Source organism: Antechinus flavipes, chromosome 1 (assembly GCF_016432865.1).
Source record: "Antechinus flavipes isolate AdamAnt ecotype Samford, QLD, Australia chromosome 1, AdamAnt_v2, whole genome shotgun sequence".
Classification (NCBI taxonomy): Eukaryota; Metazoa; Chordata; class Mammalia; order Dasyuromorphia; family Dasyuridae; genus Antechinus; species Antechinus flavipes.
The window spans coordinates 625542062-625562578 of NC_067398.1; the positions used below are offsets into that span (position 1 = coordinate 625542062).

Consider the following 20517-nt stretch of genomic DNA (forward strand, 5'->3'; position numbering starts at 1 on the left):
AGGGATAAGTATTTCTAGTTCTCTGCCAATTTCTGGATTCACAAAATTTCGCAAAAAGGAGGTAGTAGAAGGACCTTTGCTGAGTACTCATTAGCTGTATGGAAAGTTCACTCCACTTCTCAGTCTTCTTTTCTTCCTCTCTAAAATGAAGAATTTGGAGCATATGATTTCCAAGGTCTTCTTTATCTCTGAAAATCTAGGTTCTGGGATGCTTTAGGACATTTCTATAGTGATGCATTATACTTAACTCCCATCCTTCATCTGTAATACGTACATATATACATAACACCCTCACCCCCACCCTCTCTTACCCCCCCTCCCCCACATACCTATCCCCTCCTTCCCTCCCTGATCCCATTAGACATACTTTTGTATATCTTTGAACCTCAAGTGGAATCTTCATGGGATGTTTGTATCACAACATGTTCTATAGACTTGCTCCATGTCTTAGGAAACCTTCCAAATAGCATGACTGTTCTGTGTTCTAGAATGTTGGTACTTTGGCCAAATATCTCCCCACTGGTTTATTCCTTTTCCACCCCACCTTTGGAAGTGGGATATCCCTATCTTGTTAGACTGAAAGTAGTTATTCACAGGAACAATCCCTTTATAATTGGTATAGAAGTCTTGATCTGCTCCATTTCCTAAATAGGCCAGTTTATCTTTCCTTAACATCTCAGTGTCTATATCTGCAAAAAAGGCTTTATCAGATACATGTTAACATTAATGTGTATTGTCTATAGAATTTACCCCACTGCAGCTTAGAATTCTTGAATTTAAGTAATCTACCAGTCTTAGCTTTCCAGTAGGAAAGACTATAGGAAGATGCCAACTATGGCTAGCTGTTAGCTTCTTCCAATAAGACATACAATCACTGGACACTTGAGAAAGATTCCATGGGAGCCTTTTCCTCTTAATTATTCCACTTTACCTTGGCTCCTGATCCTCCCTAAAACTCATGTGATATAGCAGTTCACTGATATTGGAAAGCAAAACAAACAATCAGATAAAAATATAACTCAAAATGTTGTGATTTCTAGTCTTGTCTTATCCTAACTATTCTTAGCCATCTACTCCATAATCCAATCAGATATGATTACTTTGTGTTCCCAGAATACATTCTGCTGCTTTGTCATTGTGCCTTATATACCCCTATTACTGATACCATGGCCCTGAGTGAGTCATGATCAGTCAGAATCTTAGTTTTCTCATCTCTAAAATGAAAAAGAACAAAATTATGCAAATGGATAATATTTGTGTAGTGCTTTGAGATGTGCAAAGTGCTCCATGTATGTTACCTCATAATAACCCTGTGAAATAGGTGTTATTACTCCTGTTTTACAGATGAAGAAACTGAGGCTGAAAGAAATTAAAAGTGCCTTGCCCAGAGTATCTGAGGTGTGATTAGAACTTGGGTCTTCCTGAGTTCAATTCCCATTATATACATAGTCATAATATTGCTGTGAGGAAACGGATTTAATTAACCTTGGAATTCCATATTAATGTGAATTATTAATAGATATGAAGCTTTTATAATTATATAGAACTTTATACAGATGAGCCATTATGAGTGTTATTTATCTCTCTGGATTTCAGTTTTCTTGAGAGAGGATGGTTTTTGGTCTCCAACATTCTTAGTGGTTTTAATAGTTAATGCTATTAGAGTCTACCAGAGTTTTTTCCTCACATTAGAAGTTTCCTTTGGCCATGTAATTGTCATGATCCTTCTCTCTCTCTACTCTCTTTCTCTGTTTAAATTTAGCTCTGCTTTTTTTAGTAAGAGAGACTTACTGTCTTGTTTCCTGGAGGCATGTCCATCAAATGTGCTCATTTAAAAAGGGAGTCATGTTGAATTAACTATGCCCAAGATTTGCCAAAGGGAACTTATATATACCTCTGGGTATGAGCAGATATCTGTAAATACAGCCGACGAATTGGAAGTCTGGTTCTTCAAGGGTATTGACTTGTCAAAATCACACCACAACTGGGGATAAAAACAAACAAAAACAGGAACACTGAGTCAGTAAGATTGAGGCTACACAGGGTGCTTATTAGCTGCTCTTAAATGAATACCCTAGGAGAGACCAGATGTTTGGCCACAGGCTCTTTTGGAGTCCAAGCCATTTAAAGAATTATAAGACCATAGAGTGTCAGGGTAGGTATATGTTATCACACAGAAGTTCAGAGCTAGATGGGATCTTGGAATATAGAGTGAAAGAATAGAGAGCATCATGTTGTAAGGGACCTTAGAATATATAATGTTAAAATACAAGAGAATAATAGATTATCAGAGATGTAAAGGACCTTAGGGGCTATTATTTTAGAATAAGGAACAAATAGTATAGTATCCTGTTGGAAAAGGAGAGGATAGTAGATGGATGTAAGAATACAAGACATGAGAAATAAAAGAGACTAAAAATTTAGTGCTTGTCAAAAGAAATGGGGCAGTTTGCCCATTCCTTAGCATCTCAGTGACTTCATTGGACTTTACCACATAAACAAGGTTTTACCACATAGATGACAGACTTGGTAAAGATGCTCAATAGGGTTATCATTTATCACTTACCATTTATGTTTTAGGAATAATTCTTATCCAAATAGGGGTGTTGGATTAGATGGCTTATGAGAAGGACCCTTCCAATTGCCAGTAAAGATGTCTTCTAAGAAGTAGGGTTTAAACTGACTACAGAGATGAGAACCAAATATAACGGGGAGGTAGCACAGCTCAAGTAACTCATAAGAGTTAGAACTATATAGTATGACTTGTCTCAGGGTCATGGAATTTAGAGGTATCAAAAAAGATCATAAATTGTAATACAATCTTCTCAATTTATAAACAGGGAAAATGAACTTCCTACTGAACTCTTCACACTGGAGGTGTCCAACCCAAGGTTAGATAACCATATGTCAAGGATCCTGTGTGCATCATACCATCAGGTAAAGATTGTACCAGATGAATTTTGAAGCACCTTCCAACTCTTAAGGGTTCTATGATTCTATTTAATGACATAGTAGTGGTCTAAATAGCCACTGAAGTACTAACTCTCCAGCCATTAGGCTCTAATTAAAGCCTAAAATAGTTATCCTTAAAATCTGGCCCAGAAAACTCAAAGTATTTGTATATAAAAATATTTATGGAAAATTACAATGCTTTTATCCTTGTCAGGGTTAGTAAATTCTTAAAATCTAATATATCAAATTGACACAGAAATGACAATTATTCCAAGGATCGTAATGAATTCATGTTGGAATATATTCAACTTTAATCAATGATTCATGGGAACTCACATAATATAAACTGACTGACTAGCATTGGTATGCAAAGGATAATCTCTGGATGGCAAAGTAATAGATAGATGGTGACTTATAAGAAATGACCGCTACCAGTGAGGGGTAGTAGGTTTAACAGGATCTGACTACATAACTCCTTTTTTTTTTTTACTATGGTCCATCCTCACTTAAGGGGTTTGTGTGTGGAGGAGGTGGGTAGTAGTGAGGACCTAGTTCAGGAACATGATCATTAGCCTTTTTTTTTTTTTTTTTTTTTTGTGAAAAGGAGTGAGAAATCTATAAATTACAGAAACTTTCTCAGCCTATAAGCTAGACAGCTCTGTTTCCAGTGCTTAGAGATACTTACAATATTTAGGATGGCACCAAGGAAATTAATCAAGATGGAGGCAAAGATGATAACATTTCTGGCCAGGTAGGTCTCATTAATCCAACAGCAAGTTTTTCGCAGCATAAGTGGTAAGCACTTATAATCTTCTGCTGTGGTGATAAGAACAAGGGCCGAGTGCAGCATGATCAGGAGAGAAAATTGAATGACCATTGGCATCATCCTGTGAAGAAGAACAAAACACTGGGTGATTTCACCTTAGTTGGCTCTTCTTGCTGGGCATTACCAGCTATCTCACCAGGTATTCTCCTTTTCTAGGGCTCAAACATTTTTCATTTAGGCTTCATTCAAGGAAAATCTATTAGTGGAAAATAGACTTGGTAATATTTAAGTTGAGAATATACTTCTCACATTGCATACTTTGCCATTGAAAGTAAATATTTGTTTAGATTTATAGCTTCTGCCCATTTTTTCTCTCATCTTCTCATTTGTTCATCTCACTAGGCAACGGCTGCCAAGGCAACATTTTTCTGGGATGATTATCTCAATATCCTAGCTACAAGAGCTGGAGAAATGCCCTCTGCCCCAAAATGTGGGGCTTACAATGCACTGTCAGCCTCCACCTTCTCAGATGTTCAAATCCAAACTCAATGCCAACTCTGAGCCTCTTTTTTTAGTAGCGTGGATTTCACCAGAGCAAAATACCAGCCATTTAATTGTTCCTACAAATGTTTGAAGGGCCTCAATAAAATCTGCTTCCCTAATTGGTTCAGGGGTGACTATAGATGGAAAACTCTTTGGGCACATCTTGCAATTCCATCATCTGCTGGGTTTGTTTCCTGCCTTCATTTGGGTAGATACTAATAGTAATTGACTCTTGGCACTTTTATACTTTGCTCAGGTGTTGGTATTCCATGAAAGTAGAGGCACTGTGAAGGATTTATCCACTTCTTCCTTTAGAAAACTTAATTATAATTCTCTTAATTAAATCCTTTGTTTTCCAAATCAGAAGGTTAGAATTAGACATATTCTAGTCATATGTTCTTAGGAACTAGAACTGGGAAAAATATTAGAGATCATTCATCTCCTGACTCCAGACATTTTCACTCTCTCTCATATCTGTGACTCTCTCCCTCCTTGTCTTCAACTCCTGGATTTCCTGGCTTTCTTCAAGCTTTACCCAAAGTCCCACCTATAAGAGGCCTTTCCTCATTAATCTTAGTGCTTCTCTTTAAGATTATTCTCAACATACCCTTTATTTATCTTTTTGTACATGTTTGTTGCATGTTATTTCTTCCATTACACTGTAAGCTCCTTGAAGGAAGAGACAAATTTTTTTTTTTTTGCCTTCCTTTGTAACACCAGAGTTTAGCACAGTGATTATTCCATAGTGAATTTAATAAATGCTTGTTGACTAAAGAACCGATAGTCCAATTCCTTTCATGTTACAAATGGGGACACTCAAATTCATAAAGAATAAGTTACTTGTCAAAAGTTACAGCAATGAAGCAGAATTTGAAGCTTTAACTAACTTTAACTCATTTTTCTACTAACACCTGCTTGCATAGTTGTCTCCAGTTCTGGAATTCCTTTCTTCTGTTCACAATTTCTCAGAATTACCATATGTATGCTAAATAATGGTTCAAAGATGTATTTTCTGTTTTAAACACTAAAAGTAAGTGATAAATTCCATTTATTTAATTATTCAGAGTGTTAGAGCTGGAAGGAGCTTTCAATATTAACAAGTAGAATCCTCTCATTTTATAGCTAAGAAAATTAAGATCCAAAGAGACCAAAAAAAAAATTTTGGTCAGGATTAAGATAACTAGCCAATACCAGATTCAGGACTAGATCCCAGACCTCTGAACTCCTGGTTCAGCATATTTTTTTTTAATAGCTTAATGCACTTTAACAAATTGATTTTAAGTAACCACCTAATTTGTAAGCCAATAACATTCTGACCAAGTCGGTACAATTATGATCATTATATTCCATCTCTAGCTTTCCAGTTCCTTGCTCTTTTCTCCCTTTGGAACCTTCTCTACTCCCACAATCAGACTCAAGGGACTGATAAGTTCATGGTCTCTTCCTATCCCCTGCCTCATATTTCAGGTAGTTAGGGCTTTGGGTACAATTATGATTATTACATTCCATCTTTAGCTTTCCAGTTCCTTACTCTTTTCTTCCTTCTGAGACTTTCCTATTCTACCATCAAACTCAAGGGACTAATAAGTTTATGGTCTCTTCCTATCCCCTGCCTCATATTTCAGGTAATTAGAGCTCAAATAGCTGACATGGAGTAGGTGCTTAATAAATGACTGTTGATTAATAAAAAAACAAACAAAAACTTGAATGTATTTATTATCCCAACTTTCTATTCCACTCACATCAACTAATTTGTTTTTCCTTATAAATAATATTTCTTTTTCTTGTTTTTGTATAGTCTTTCCTTCATAACTATAATGCTTTCCTTTCTAACCTCTTTCATGTGGAAGCCCTGTATCTCTTCATGCTCAGTCCAAGTGCTACCTCTAACAAAAAGATGTTCCTGGTTTTTACAGCTGTTACTGTATAGAGTATAGGAATAAATTGACTTTTCCTTAAAATAATCAGTAGCATCTATTTTAAACCAGCAGTAAGCATCATATGTAACGGGGACAAACTGCAACCATTCCCAATAAGATCAGGAGTGAAATAAGGTTGCCCTCTATCACCGTTACTATTTAATATTGTATTAAAAATGCTAGCTTTGGCAATAAGAGTTGAGAAAGAGATTACAAATTATCATTCTTTGCTGATGATATGATAGTAGACTTAGAGAACTCCAGAGACTCTACTAAAAAGTTATTAGAAACAATCCACACCTTTAGCAAAGTTGCAGGATACAAAATAAACCCACATAAGTCATCAGCATTCTTATATATCACTAACAAAACCCAACAGTTAGAGTTACAAAGAGAAATTCCATTTAAAGTAACTATTGATTGTATAAAATATTTAGGAATCTACCTGCCAAGGGAAAATCAGAAACTTTATGAGCAAAGCTACAAAACACTTTCCACACAAATTAAGTCTGATCTAATCAACTAGGAAAATATTAAATGCTCTTGGATTGGGAGAGCAAATATAATAAAGATGACCATACTACCTAAACTAACCTATTTATTTAGCGCTATACCAATCAGACACCTAAAAAACTATTTTGATGACCTAGAAAAAATAACAACAAAGTTCATATGGAAAAAAAGGTCAAAAATTTCGAGAGAATTAATGAAAAATCAAATCAAATGAAGATGGCCTAGCTGTACCAGATCTAAAATTATATTATAAAGCAGCAGTTACTAAAACCATCTGGTATTGGCTAAGAAATAGCCTAGTTGATCAATAGAATAGGTTAGTTTCAAAGGACAAAACAAGCAATAATTTTAATAATCTAGCATTTGACAAACCCAAAGACCCCAGTTTTTGGGATAAGAATGCATTATTTGACAAAAGTTGCTGGGAAAATTGGAAATCAGTATGCCAGAAACTAGGCATTGACCCACACTTAACACCATATACTAAGATAAGGTCAAAATGGGTTCATGACCTAGGCATAAAGAATGAGATTATAAATAAATTGGAAGAGCATAGGATAGTTTACTTCTCAGACCTGTGGAAGAGGGAGGAATTTATGACCAAAGAAGAACTAGAGATCACTATTGACCACAAAACAGAAAATTTTGATTATATCAAATTGAAAAGTTTTTGTACAAACAAAACAAATGCAGACAAGATTAGAAGGGAAACAATAAACTGGGAAAACATTTTTACAGTCAAAGATTCTGATAAAGGCCTCATTTCCAAAATATATAGAGAATTGGCTCTAATTTATAAGAAATTAAGCCATTCTCCAATTGATAAATGATCAAAGGATATGAACAGACAATTCTCAGATGCAGAAATTAAAACTATTTCTAGCCATATGAAAATATGCTCCAAATCATTATTAATCAGAGAAATGCAAATTAAGAAAACTCTGAGATGCCACTACACACCTGTCAGATTGGCTAGAATGACAGGGAAAGATAATGCGGAATGTTGGAGGGGATGTGGGAAAACAGGGACACTGATACATTGTTGGTGGAATTGTGAACACATCCAGCCATTCTGGAGAGCAATTTGGAACTATGCTCAAAAAGCTATCAAACTGTGCATACCCTTTGATCCAGCAGTGTTTCTACTGGGCTTATATCCCAAAGAGAAACTAAAGAAGGGAAAGGGACCTGTATGTGCCAAAATGTTTATGGCAGCCCTGTTCATAGTTGCTAGAAGCTGGAAAATGAATGAATGCCCATCAATTGGAGAATGGTTGAGTATATGAATGTTATGGAATATGTATTTTAAGAAATGACCAGCAGGATGAATACAGAGAGGACTGGCGAGACTTACATGAATTGATGCTAAGTGACATGAGCAGAACCAGGAGATCATTATATACCTCATCTATGATATTGTTTGAGGATGTATTCTAATGGAAGTAGATATCTTCGATAAAGAGAGCTAATTCAGTTTCAATTGATCAAGGAAGGACAGAAGCAGCTACACCCAAAGAAAGAACACTGGGAAATGAATATAAAGTGCTTGCATTTTTGTTTTTCTTCCTGGGTTATTTATACCTTCTGAATCCAATTCTCCCCGTGCAACAAGAGAACTGTTCAGTTCTACATATATATTGTATCTAGCATATACTGTAACCTACTTAACATGTAAAGGACTGCTTGCTATTTGGGAGAGGGGGTGGAAGGAGGGAGGGGGAAAATCAGAACAGAAGTGAGTGCAAGGGATAATGTTGTAAAAAATTACCCTGGCATGGGTTCTGTCAATAAAAAGTTATTTTTTAAAAAAGTAAGTATTGTTTCTTTCTCCCCTCTCTTATTTTCTCTCTCTCTTCCTTTTCTCCTTTTCCCTATATTTTTCTACTGATTTTTGTCATGTGCATGCATATCTCATGTACACACACATCTCACATGCATAATTTTTTTGACAGGACACAATGGAATGATTAAAGCAATGTGACATCTGAGAAAGATTATCTCTCCATTGCAGAACTATAAAAAGGAGACTTTGAATGGATCTCAAACTTTAATCTTAGAATATAGAAAGGGCAAATTTCCCCTTCCATGTCATTACTAGATTTTACTTTGTTTCATTTTTGGTTTTGTATCACCAATTTTTATCACAATACCTGGCACATAGTAAATATTTACTAAATATTATTCGTTGATTGACAGTGATTAATGGACATCATTCATTTATAAGAGGCACTGAATGAGGCACAATTGCATTCTGAACTTGTAATTCTTGAGCTTAGGGCAAGTGGAAGGGAATATATTGGGAGAACCCATTTGGGAGATGTTATTATGTTCTTATGAAAAAGTAGGGCCAGAGAAAGGCTAGGAAAAACTCACTTTGGGTGAAAGAAAACTACAGGATACCACCATCACCAATCTTTGGACACTCCCAATCTTTCTTGCACCAGGGGTGGCTTTCACATGAGTCACTTACAGAAGGATATAGTAGAGGGTGGGTATTATTGTTATTTTCATCTCTAAGAGTCTGATCTGTATTCTAGTAGTACAAACCCGAGCTTCTGGACCAAGAGTCACAACTCTGGACTGAGGAGGTTGCAGTGTCTTCGTACCACATGTAGGTTATTATACCCAGCTCTGGGCACTGCATTGTTCTGAGGATATAAATACAAAACCAAACCAAAACAAAACATAAACAGTCTTTGCCCTCAAGGAACTTAACAATTTAATAGGTGGGAGATAACACATAGAAGAAAGCTGAAAAGCAGTGAGGTGGCAGATTAGTGTGGGGAGCAGGATGGTAGAAGAAGAAATTAACAGAGTCAGGGATCATAGTTTGGAAAGGAATAAAGCAATGAATAGCACTGTCCTATACATTTTCCTTAAAATTGAGATTCCTGGAGGAACTGACCAAATAGTGAGTTGGGGAGCATCCAGATTAGGACTACTATTACTTTGGAGAAATTGTTCATTAGATTATGTCATGGAAAGAGTAGCTGAAAGAGTGGGGCATTTAAATGAGAGATGACATTTAGGGAGGACAGGATAACTGCCTTTAATTATGAAAGGTTGTCACTTAGCAGAGAAAATCCATTTATTCTGCTTGGCCTGAAAGGGTAGGACAATAAACAAAGGTCTGGAAGTTACAGAGAGGCAGATTTTGTCTTGATATAAGGTACACAGTTTCCTAACAAATAGAACTGTCTAAAAATGGAAGGGGCTGCCTTTTGAAATTATGGGGACACATTCACCAGAGAAGTTTAAGAGAAGGTGGATGTTCAATGAATGAATTGTTCAATGAAGCCCTATCTGTCATCACATCTGCCATATAGAAGTCCTAATGCAGGCATAGGAGACAATGTTGAGTGCTCTTTAAAAATCAAGAATTTTATATCCTTCTTATCTCCCAGTCTGTAATATTACTGTATAGCTATAGTTTGCTATAGAAAAACATTTAGGAAATTCTGCATTTCACTGTCTGCTCTCTCTACCTTCCTCTCTCCCCAACTCCTGCTGATTAGGTTTGAAGTTGGTTGAGAATATTTTAGAAAAAAAAATAAAACAATGGGAAATATGGAATATGGGAGTATAGATTATGTAGTTCTCTTCATAATTAATTTCAGTTAAACAAAATACTATTAAGTCCCTATATTTTACAAGGTTAAAAACATCTTGAGATAATTTATAATCACTAAGAATTTATTAAGTACTTACTATGTGACAGGAAGTATGCTAAGCATTGGAGCTAACATTGAGAATTGGGTTCAAGACTTGACTCTTAAATATACTTGCTGCATGATGTAAACATGGCACTTAAATTCACAAAGACCTAGCCAATATTCTTAAGTGATAAGTTACAGATGAATTGTTAATCTGCATTTGTAGTGGAAGTATCTACACTGGGAATTCACTTCACCAATGAAATCAATAATTTAGATCAAAATGAGGAAAAAATATAAGGCATTGTTGGTGATGGATCTAGACCTATGATTTCACTGGTGACAGTGAATTCTTGTATGAGCAAGGGAATGATATGGTCAGATCTATGTTTTAAGAAGATTATTTTGGTCACTGTGTATAAATAAATTGGAGAGAGCAAAAAAATAAGAAGCAGGAAGGAACTCCCTTAAGGAAGCCATGGTGATAGAGGCAGCAAGATGTGAGATGTCTATTTGACAGATGATGTGGGAGTTATACAAAATTTGGTAACTGATGAATATGGAAGATAAGGAAGAAGTAAGAATCAGGTTGATTGTGAGATAAGACAGATTACTGAAGAATTATGATGTTCTGCAAAGTACTTTACAAATATCATTTCATTTGATTCTCACAACAACCTTGGGTGGTGTTTTATTATCCCCATTTTAAAAATGAGGAAATTGAGACAGACAGATTAAATAATTTATCCAGAGTAATACAACTAAAAAATGTCTAAGGCTAGATTTGAATTCAGGCTTTTCTGACTCCATGGCCAGTATTTTTTCACTGCAATACTTAACTATCTCTAGGATATGTGGAAATTATATAATATTTTTATAATATTTATATTTATAATAATAAATTTTATAAATAAAGAATATAATTTTATAATATATCTATAACTATAGATATACATATATATATATATCTACGTGGTTGTTTTGTTTAAAAATTGTTGACTCTTTCAAATGAAGTATTTAAGAAACAGGCATCTATTTTCTATGTAGTTTACATAAGTTTTGATTCCTTTTATTTTTAGTAACAAAATCAACTTTTAAAATACATATTTCTCTGCATATACAATGTCATAGAGGAGAGCTATCAAACATGTGGCCCATAAACTGAATCAGATCAAAATGTCATTGGGAAATATTTAACAAAATAAATAAAAGTACAATAAACATAGATAATGTTAATGTGTGTTTTCTTAAGGTAAGGCCACACAGATCATTAGTTTTACTGGAGTTTGATATAATATCAATGTCATATAGTATCATAAAATATCAGTGTACATAGTAAAATTCAGTGGCTCCTGTGGGAAGGTCTCTAGTCTTTCATCCTTTACAACAGATGTTAATCCTTAAGCTATATTCATGGTTGGTTGGTTGTTGATATTCATTATAGGGACTATGAGAAAAGATGGTGATCTGACCAAATATCTGATGAAATGATATTTCTTGTTGCCTATTGATACATATGGAAACCTACTCTAATATTTCCCATCACCTTTCTAAGGACTGATTTTATTTAGCCTCACTTTCTTTATATTTCCTGCTTTATTGCTAGAGAATCAATTTGGAAATGCTTCAGATTCTTCAACAATGTGAATCCTACTCTTCCTCCTCATTATCATACTCCTAAGATATACTGTCAACATTGATATACTGCTTTAAAATTACCAAAGTATATTGTTTACATTATCTTTCTTGAACCATATAACAACTGTGTAAGAAGTTATCATTATTCTTGTTTTACACTTATTATCATTATCCTTGTTTCTTACTTGAGAAAAGTGAGTTGATAATCAATAAGAATTTAGTAAACACTTACTATGTGCCAGGAATTACTATGCTAAGCACTGAAATCTATTTCAAGTTTGCCTTTGAATTATAGGTCAAAACCAAATAATCACTTGGATTCCAATTTTTGAGAGCTGATTTTTTTTTTTTTTTTTAATGTAGGCTTTTCTGTGGGCAGTAATCAATGCTGCTGGGATCATACTTGAAATCTTTCCAGTTTGGAAGAACTTGCCAGGAATTTCCTTACTTAAACTTTATTTGAAAAATCAGTCACTTCCAAACCAGGATGAAACATCAGAGAAGGCATTTCAACTCCATATTAAGGTTTCAAATATCTCCTAAATAGATAACCTAGCTGAACACTGAAAAGATTCTAAAAAAAAGTAGACACTGATAAATGACATTTTTAACATGAGTGAAATTATTCTTCCAACTCATTCCTACTCCCATATCTATGATCCCTTGGTCATTCTTTATAAAGATAGTCCAAGAATTTTCCTTTTTATTTGAAGAGATGAGAATTAGAAAGGTGAATTTTTTTTGACACTCCAAAATTTGATGGCTGTGGTTCAATTTTCTAGCATTTCTTTAATGCACTATCCACTCTATACTTGTACTACTCACCTCTCAAACACATTCTAATCTTCATAACTCAAGCTGCTTTGCATGCCTGGAATGTCCTTCCCTAATTTCAACTTCAAATTCTTTCTATCTTTTAGCCCTGGACTTAGATGTCAACTCATGTATTCATCCATTCTTTCATTGATTTGATAAGCATTATTAAGTATTTACTATGTAAAAGACACCTGTTTGGGGGGGTGTACAAAGACAGAAATAAAAAAAAATCATTCCTATTCTTTAAGAGTTTGAATTCCACAGAAACTTTCTAGTATATAGAAAAGTTACTCCTAAATAATAATGAGATGAGGAATGATATTAACAACTGGGGTGAGGAGTGGAAAAGGTGTGCATCTCCTATGGAACTTCATATTTTGGCTTATATTATAGTTACCTACATGTCTTATTGTCCCTACTACACCCTATATTCCAAAAGACTGAGATTGTGTGAATCACAGAAAAGGAGTTGAAAGAGACCACTAAGAATATTAAGTCCAATTCACATCAGAAACAGAATGTTTACAACAACATACTCTATAAGGAATGCTTCAAACTTTGGTAGAAGATCTCCAAAATGGAAGAGAACATATAACTTCCTGAGGAATCTCATTCATATAGTTCTAATTGCTTGGAAGTTTTTCTTATTGCCAAGCTTAAATTTGTCTCTTTTCAACCTCTGGGGCCAAAGCAATTAAAACAACATGTATTAGGTAGAGCAAACCAGTGCCACCATATTGAACCCCACCCCACCCCCCAGATCCAAGTAGAACCAGCAAGCCACCCATTAACCCTGGTTCCGACTTGGTCCTCCAAACTCTCTTGCTGCTACTCTTGTACCACTGAAACAGTGATAAGTTCTTTTAGTTAATGTTCTTGGAAAGGAGCTGAAAAAATGTTACAGATAGTAATGAGCAGTTCTATTAAACTTGGGGAACTGTTAAGCTCTGTTAGATTTGCCCTGGGACTCTGGGAGCTTCTTCTTCTTAACTGGGATTGGAAAGCCTATTCCCAGCCATCTCTTTAGCTAGAAGGAGGTTCTGTTGGATAACCAATCATGTCTCAGAAAAACCACAACTCTTCTCACAGCAAAGTAGATGCAAAGCTTATGATTCCACATTCACTCTCTTTCTTAGTCTTTCTCTCTCTCTCTGTGTCTTTCTGGCTCTTCCTCTCTGTCTCTATATCTCTTTCTATCTCTGCATCTTATTTTGTTTCCATCTCTCACTCTGTCATGCTCTTCCTCCCTTTTTCTCTCCCTCTTTTCTCCTCTGTCTCTTTTTGTCCCTCTCTGTCTTTGCATCTCTCTTTCTCTGTTTCCATTTGTCTCACTGTCTCTTTCTCTCTGTCTCTCACTCTCACTTTTTCTGTTTCTTTCCCCTCCCCTTCATTCTCACTTTCTGATTTCCATTTTTTCCCCTAGAGAGTACCAAAGAACCTATCTGACATATCTTGAGAGGTTTCTCCTCTCTTAGAATGTACATGGCAATATAAGGCAATCTTGCCTTAGCAATTAGCTCTCAGACAAACAGTGCCTCTCTTCTAATCAGATAAACTCTCAGAAATATAGCTGCAGATCAGGCCTATAAGATTTGAATCAGTTCTCACATTCTGTCTTCTGTAATTAACTTTATCTCTTGTTATCTTTTGCCCCTTCTATCTATAGCTCTTTTTCTATTCAATTAGCTTCTCCAGCTTCCATATTTATTTTCTCTTTTACTCCTCTTCAAGTCTTCCTCCTTAGCTTTTAATATCTCAAATCAAGAACTAATGAATAATGATTTTAAACTTATGATGTAAAATTCAAAAATCTCATCATCCCAGAATAGTACAACTCCAAGAGTCCTTCTATAAATCTTCTAAATTTTCCAAATAGTTATTTGATTTCAACAAGCATGTACTTTCTATGTACCAGAAACTGTACTTCAAAATGCTGGAGTACTAGTATAATGAACATCATGGATTGTAGCCATCTTTAATCCTAAGTACTCTAAAGCCAATTGGATCCTCCTATTCATTTACCTAAGGGACAATTTTCCTAAGATCTTCACAATTTCTGGGTATACCTTCAACATTTTATCACAGAATTTATTATTCTTTTTCAGGCTGATTTTAACAGTTTCCTTATACAAAAAAAATTCACATACATGTATATATATATATATATATATATATATATGTGTGTGTGTGTGTGTGTGTACACATATACATGCCACTTTTTTTTTCTCTTTCTTTCAACAAGCAAAAATAGCCACATGCAAAAGAGGCAGTACTTTATGTCTTTTATTAGGATCCTTAGATCTTCGGTATTGACCTATTTGAATAAATTTCACTGGGTCCAGCACAATATTCTAATCTGTCAAGCTCTTTTGGGGTCTTGATTTTCACATCTACCTTAGGTATTTCTCTTCTATCATCTGTATCTTTTTTTAAAAATTGGGGCAGTTAGATGGCACAATGGATATAGTACCAGTCCAGAAATCAGGAGGACCTGAGTTCAAATCTGATCTCAAATACTTAATACCTTCTAGCTGTGTGACCCTGGGCAAGTCACTTAACCCCAACTAACATAGCCAAAAAAAAAAAAAAAAAAAAAAAGCAGTTAGTAAAATGTAGACTAGCAGAAGGTCCCGACAATGATCTCATTGGAAACATTCTTTCCCCGCAATGACATTAAAGAATTAATGCATACTTGTGATTCCAGACACTCAACCAATTTAAAATTCACCCAATTTTAATCTCATTTAGCCCAGAAGTATCAAGCATGCTCTTGGTAACACTCTTGTCTATTTCTGAGTGTCTCCAGTAACAATTAAAATTTAATTTATACATATTTAATAAAATCAATAAAATACAATATAGCATAATATTAATATATGGTTTTCTATGGCATTATACTGCCAATAGTGTATAGTTTAGTGATTCTCATTTCTATTTGAATTTGATTCCACTGCCTAGAATCCATGTTTTATATGATTGACTTTATAATGCTTTGTCAAAATTTAGGTAAACTCTAACTAGAATATTCTCTTATTTTACCATTTTAGTAGCATAGTATAAATAAGTGAAATAAGTCTGGCACAATGTATTTGATGAAACTATTCTGACTCTGTGATTGCTATTTTCTTTTCCAGATGCTTATGGATATGTAATACATTCTATAGTTTTGCCAGATTGTAATCTGTAAACTTTAATCTTTTTCTTATTTTGAAAATCATGGGAAAAAAATTGTCATTCTATCTTGTGTTGACTTTTTTGTTGCCTGTTTAGAAAGTTCATTGACTATCAAAATGATATAATCAATTTAAGTATCAATGGACACTCAAGTGTTATTAATTTTCTCTACAAAACTACTTATTTTTTCCTTTAAAAACTAGGGTATTCTATTATTTCAGAAGCAAGCTAGTAATTATTTTCTAATTAACTAATAAGAGAGTTAATGATCTCTCTTCTCCTATATCTCTCCCATATCTCTTGATCTCTCTTCTACTATATATAGTATATATAGAATATACTATAGGATATTACTCCACACTATATGTTCCCTGATACTCTATAATGAAAATGGTCTATTTTTCTCCTGAAATATTCTTAGATTACTTTGCTTGCACCTCTCCTTCACATATAATATTCTACATAATTATTTATGTATATGCTTTATTTCTCTTTTAAATTTGAAATTTCTAGAGAAAAAAGATTTTGCTTGTTTTTCTTTATCGTTTTATTATTAGTACTTGCAAAGGTCCTTGTACATAGAAGCTGCTTAATGAATTTATTAAATTGAATTGTGGCACAAATTTTGGCACTTGACTATACCCACTTTCTTATCACAGTTTAATTTGTTTTAGTATTATACATAAATAGGCTGTATTTTTTTTTTACATAATTGAAAAGAGGATCCATAGCTGATGAGATTATAATACATTGAATACATTAATCCAATCTTCCCAACTGTATTTGAAAAGGTAAAGAGTTTGTCTTCTACATTTTTTTTCTTCTTTGCTTCCCTCATAGTGTCTACTTTCAGTCACAGAGGAAGTCTTCAATGAATTATGGTATAGCAGAAAAATTCCATGGATGAAAATCTTATTAAGGTTATTGAACCAGGAAAGATGAATAATTCTAAAGAATGAAATTCTTAAGATACAAAGATAGATAATTTTAATAAGGAATAAAGAAGAGAGTTGCCTGAAAAGACAAATGTAGTTGCAAAGGAAACACATCAACCAATACTATTTTTTTTTCCAAGGGATGTACAAAGAGATGAAAGTTAGAAACAGAGGAAGTAAAAAAGAATGGTATGCTACTATATGAATGATGTCAGGAGTGACAAAACTCAGAAAAAGTTGAGGTTGATGGTAAAAGCAAGGAGAAAAAAAGTTTTTGCTGTGTTTTAATTATATTGAAGAAACTTCAAAAAGTTAAACTGCAGAGAAGGTGGAAAAGGTACTGAATTGCATGGTAGAAGAAGTTCCTACCTGGGAGAATCTCTGAATTAATGAAAGTACAGTTAGTCCAGAAATGTGTGTGTGTGTGTATATGTGTGTGTGTGCATGTGTGTATGTGTATGTGTGTGTGTATATGTGTGTGTGTGTATCCATAAATTTCTATCTCTATCAACTACACAGAGATAGAGATATATGGACAGATATAGACTTAGATAGGTATATATACATATATATATATATGTGTGTGTGTGTGTGTGTGTGTGTGTGTATACATAGAATATATATGGAAGTGAGAAAAAGATCATTGAAAGGATAGAATAATTGATCAGGGTAAATGATAATATTTGATAACAGAGAGATCAAGAACTGGATACTTGTTCTTATTTTGCTTCTGTTTACACTACATTCTATGTCTGATAATTTTAATGATTTTTTTTAAACCAGAAAAGACAAAACAAAAACAATAAGAAGTTTGACATCCAAGATAAATGAGAGAGAAGTAACAGAATACTTAGCTGTCTTGATAAGTTCAATTTATCTAGCTTAGATGAACTTTATGCATTCATATATCAATAGAAGATTATATAATTTATCTAGATCTTAGCAAGACATTTGATAAAGACTCTAATGTTAGTTTGGTAGAAAATATAAGGATATTGTAGCTGAAATAGTCATACTAAAAACGAAATGGAGATGACACCTATACATTAAGATCCCTTACAAATTATGTATTGACAGTTTTGATATATAATATCTATATTTTATTGTATTTTAGCTTATATTGTTAAATATTTCTCAATTTCATTTTAATCTGGTTTGGGTATCACATGGGAGTGTTGTAATCTGTAGCCGCCCAGAAGCTTTGTGTTTGATATCTCTGAGCTAGATGATAAGAACAGAAAAATTAGATAGATTAAAAACTGTCATATTAAGAGCCCAACAATAGTTAATTAGTAATTGGGTATGACCTGGGAGGAAAGTGTCCAATAGACTGAACTGAAAAAAATCTTTATTTGATTAGGATTAAAAAAAAATAATGACTTAGTTAAGGAAAATGGTGACATCTCTTTCATATTTTCAAATAATAAAAACCTGGGAGAGATGACTATCATGGATAAGAATGAGTATTCAAAAATTACTGAAAGAATAAAACATTGGTTTAAATGAAATAAAATGAAATTTCACGGGGATAAGTAGAAATGACTTCATGTTCAAAAATTCATATCATAAGCCTAAGACAGAGAAACACTTTTAGAAGCAGTTTTTCCTGAAAAATAGCTGAAGACTTTTTGGCCCAACAATTGAAGAATGGCTGAATAAGTTGTTATATATGTATGTGATGGTGATTACAGATTACTTATCATATCAGGAAGATCAGAAAGGAGGAATAGAATTTGTTACTCAATTTTTTTTTAAAAGTTTTAAAAATTGTTTAGGACATCACTGGGAAAAAAATAAAATTTTACAATAAAAAAGACATGAAAAACACATTTAAAGTGAGAACTAGAAAAATGTAATCCTAATATTATAATAAACGATTTTGAGAACTTTGATAAGCTGATGAAGAGAGAAGCTTAGGAACTGGAATAATTTATCACATTAGCAGCAACACTGTAAAAATAAGAAATTTATTTTTATAAAGTTATAAGAACTATGATCAAAACAACAACCATTATTCCAGAAGAATGATGCGAAACATTTTAGCCATTAAGTGAGATTTAGAATGCTTGCTTAATATCTATATCTATACCTACGTGTCTGCCTCTGTGCCTGTCTTTCTGTCTATCTATCTATCTGGCAACTAGGTGGCACAGTAGATAAGAGTGCTGAACCAGAATCAGGAAGACTCATCTTCCTGAAATCAAATCTGACCTCAGATACTTAATAGCTGTTTGACCCTAGACCAGTGACTTTGCCCTGTTTGTCTTAGTTTCCTAATTTGTAAAATAAGGTGGAGAAGGAAATGAAAAACCAGTTTAGTATCTTAGCCAAGAAAATTCTAAATGGTATCACAGACTGAAATGGATATTTGAACTAATACATTATACATACACACATATATACACTCACACACATATCTCTATAATACATATCTACTTACCTATCTATCATCTATCTCTACCCATATCTATTTCATCTGTCTATCATACTGCCACTGAAGGAATTTGCTGTTTAATATATACACTTGCTACAATAAATTTATTTTTCTTTCATTTCTTTCCCTCTAAAAGGATAGAAGTAGTAGGGAGGACAAAATAGATTTGTTAATTTTTGTCTTTAAATAGAAAAGTATGGGATGGGGAGGGCCATAGTTATGAAATGTTGCATACACTTTCAGATATGGTCACTATATTTTATTAGTTTTGCTTTACTTTTATTTTTCTTTTATAATGAAATCTCTCACAAATGAGAGTAATCCATAAATATATTTTATGTTAAAAATAAGACATCAATTAAACTTAAAAAAATTTAAAAAACTTTTTTAAATGGTTGAAAGTATTAGGCAACTTTAGCCTCAATTAGATTTAAGAGTATTACATGGAAGCCAAGAAAGTCAATCTAATCTTGGGCTGTCTTAGGAAAGGGATAGTATCCAAGGAAAAGGAGGAGATGTTCTTGGACTAGACTGTCATGCTCAAATCACAGCTTCAGTCCTGCATACCACATTTTAGGAAAAATACTGGTAATAAAAAGAACAGATAGAAGAGAGCAACCTAGAAGTTGAAGGGCTTTAAATTCATGACATATTATAACTAATAGAACTGTGTGTAGCTTGAAGATGAGAAGCCTGGGAGCATCAGGGAAGGGTAGGGTAAACATTCCTATCTTTCAAGGATTAGCTGATAAAAGTGAGTACATTTAGCTTGGAGAAGAGAAGACAGAGAAAACATGATAGCTGTCATGGAGAAGCATTGGCTCCAGAGGGCAGAACTTTGAGTACTGAGGCGGAAATGACAAAGAAGCGAATTTAGACAATGTCAGGAAGAAACTTCTCAGTCAATGAAACTATCCAAAAGTGAAGGAAGATATCATGGGGAGAAGATGTAGGAAAGAAGGGAGAGGAAATTTCTCTTTAGTAGAGAAAGTATTACATGCCATATATTTTCTAGAGGTGATTGTTTTAGAGATTTGGGGTGAATTTCATGACCACCAATATTCCTTCCAATTCTGAAATCTTGTGATTCTGAATACTAGGAGAACCCTTGAGTAGTCTACTACCATGTCATACAACCTGGGTTCTACATAGGCTAAATGACTTCTAAAGAGCC

At 33.9% G+C, this 20517-nt stretch overlaps 1 protein-coding gene across 2 annotated transcripts in view; it reads right to left on the reverse strand.

The window, feature by feature from the left end:
- The window catches only part of ADCY8 (adenylate cyclase 8), a 397348-nt gene that overhangs the window by 84473 nt on the left and 292358 nt on the right, over positions 1-20517 (reverse strand). For both annotated transcript variants that reach the window (XM_051971100.1, XM_051971099.1), the window contains 2 exons: positions 3638-3839; positions 1895-1984 (listed from right to left, as the gene is read on the reverse strand). In XM_051971100.1, the coding sequence (XP_051827060.1) occupies positions 1895-1984; positions 3638-3839 (292 nt within the window). The remainder of the gene's footprint in view (positions 1-1894; positions 1985-3637; positions 3840-20517) is intronic.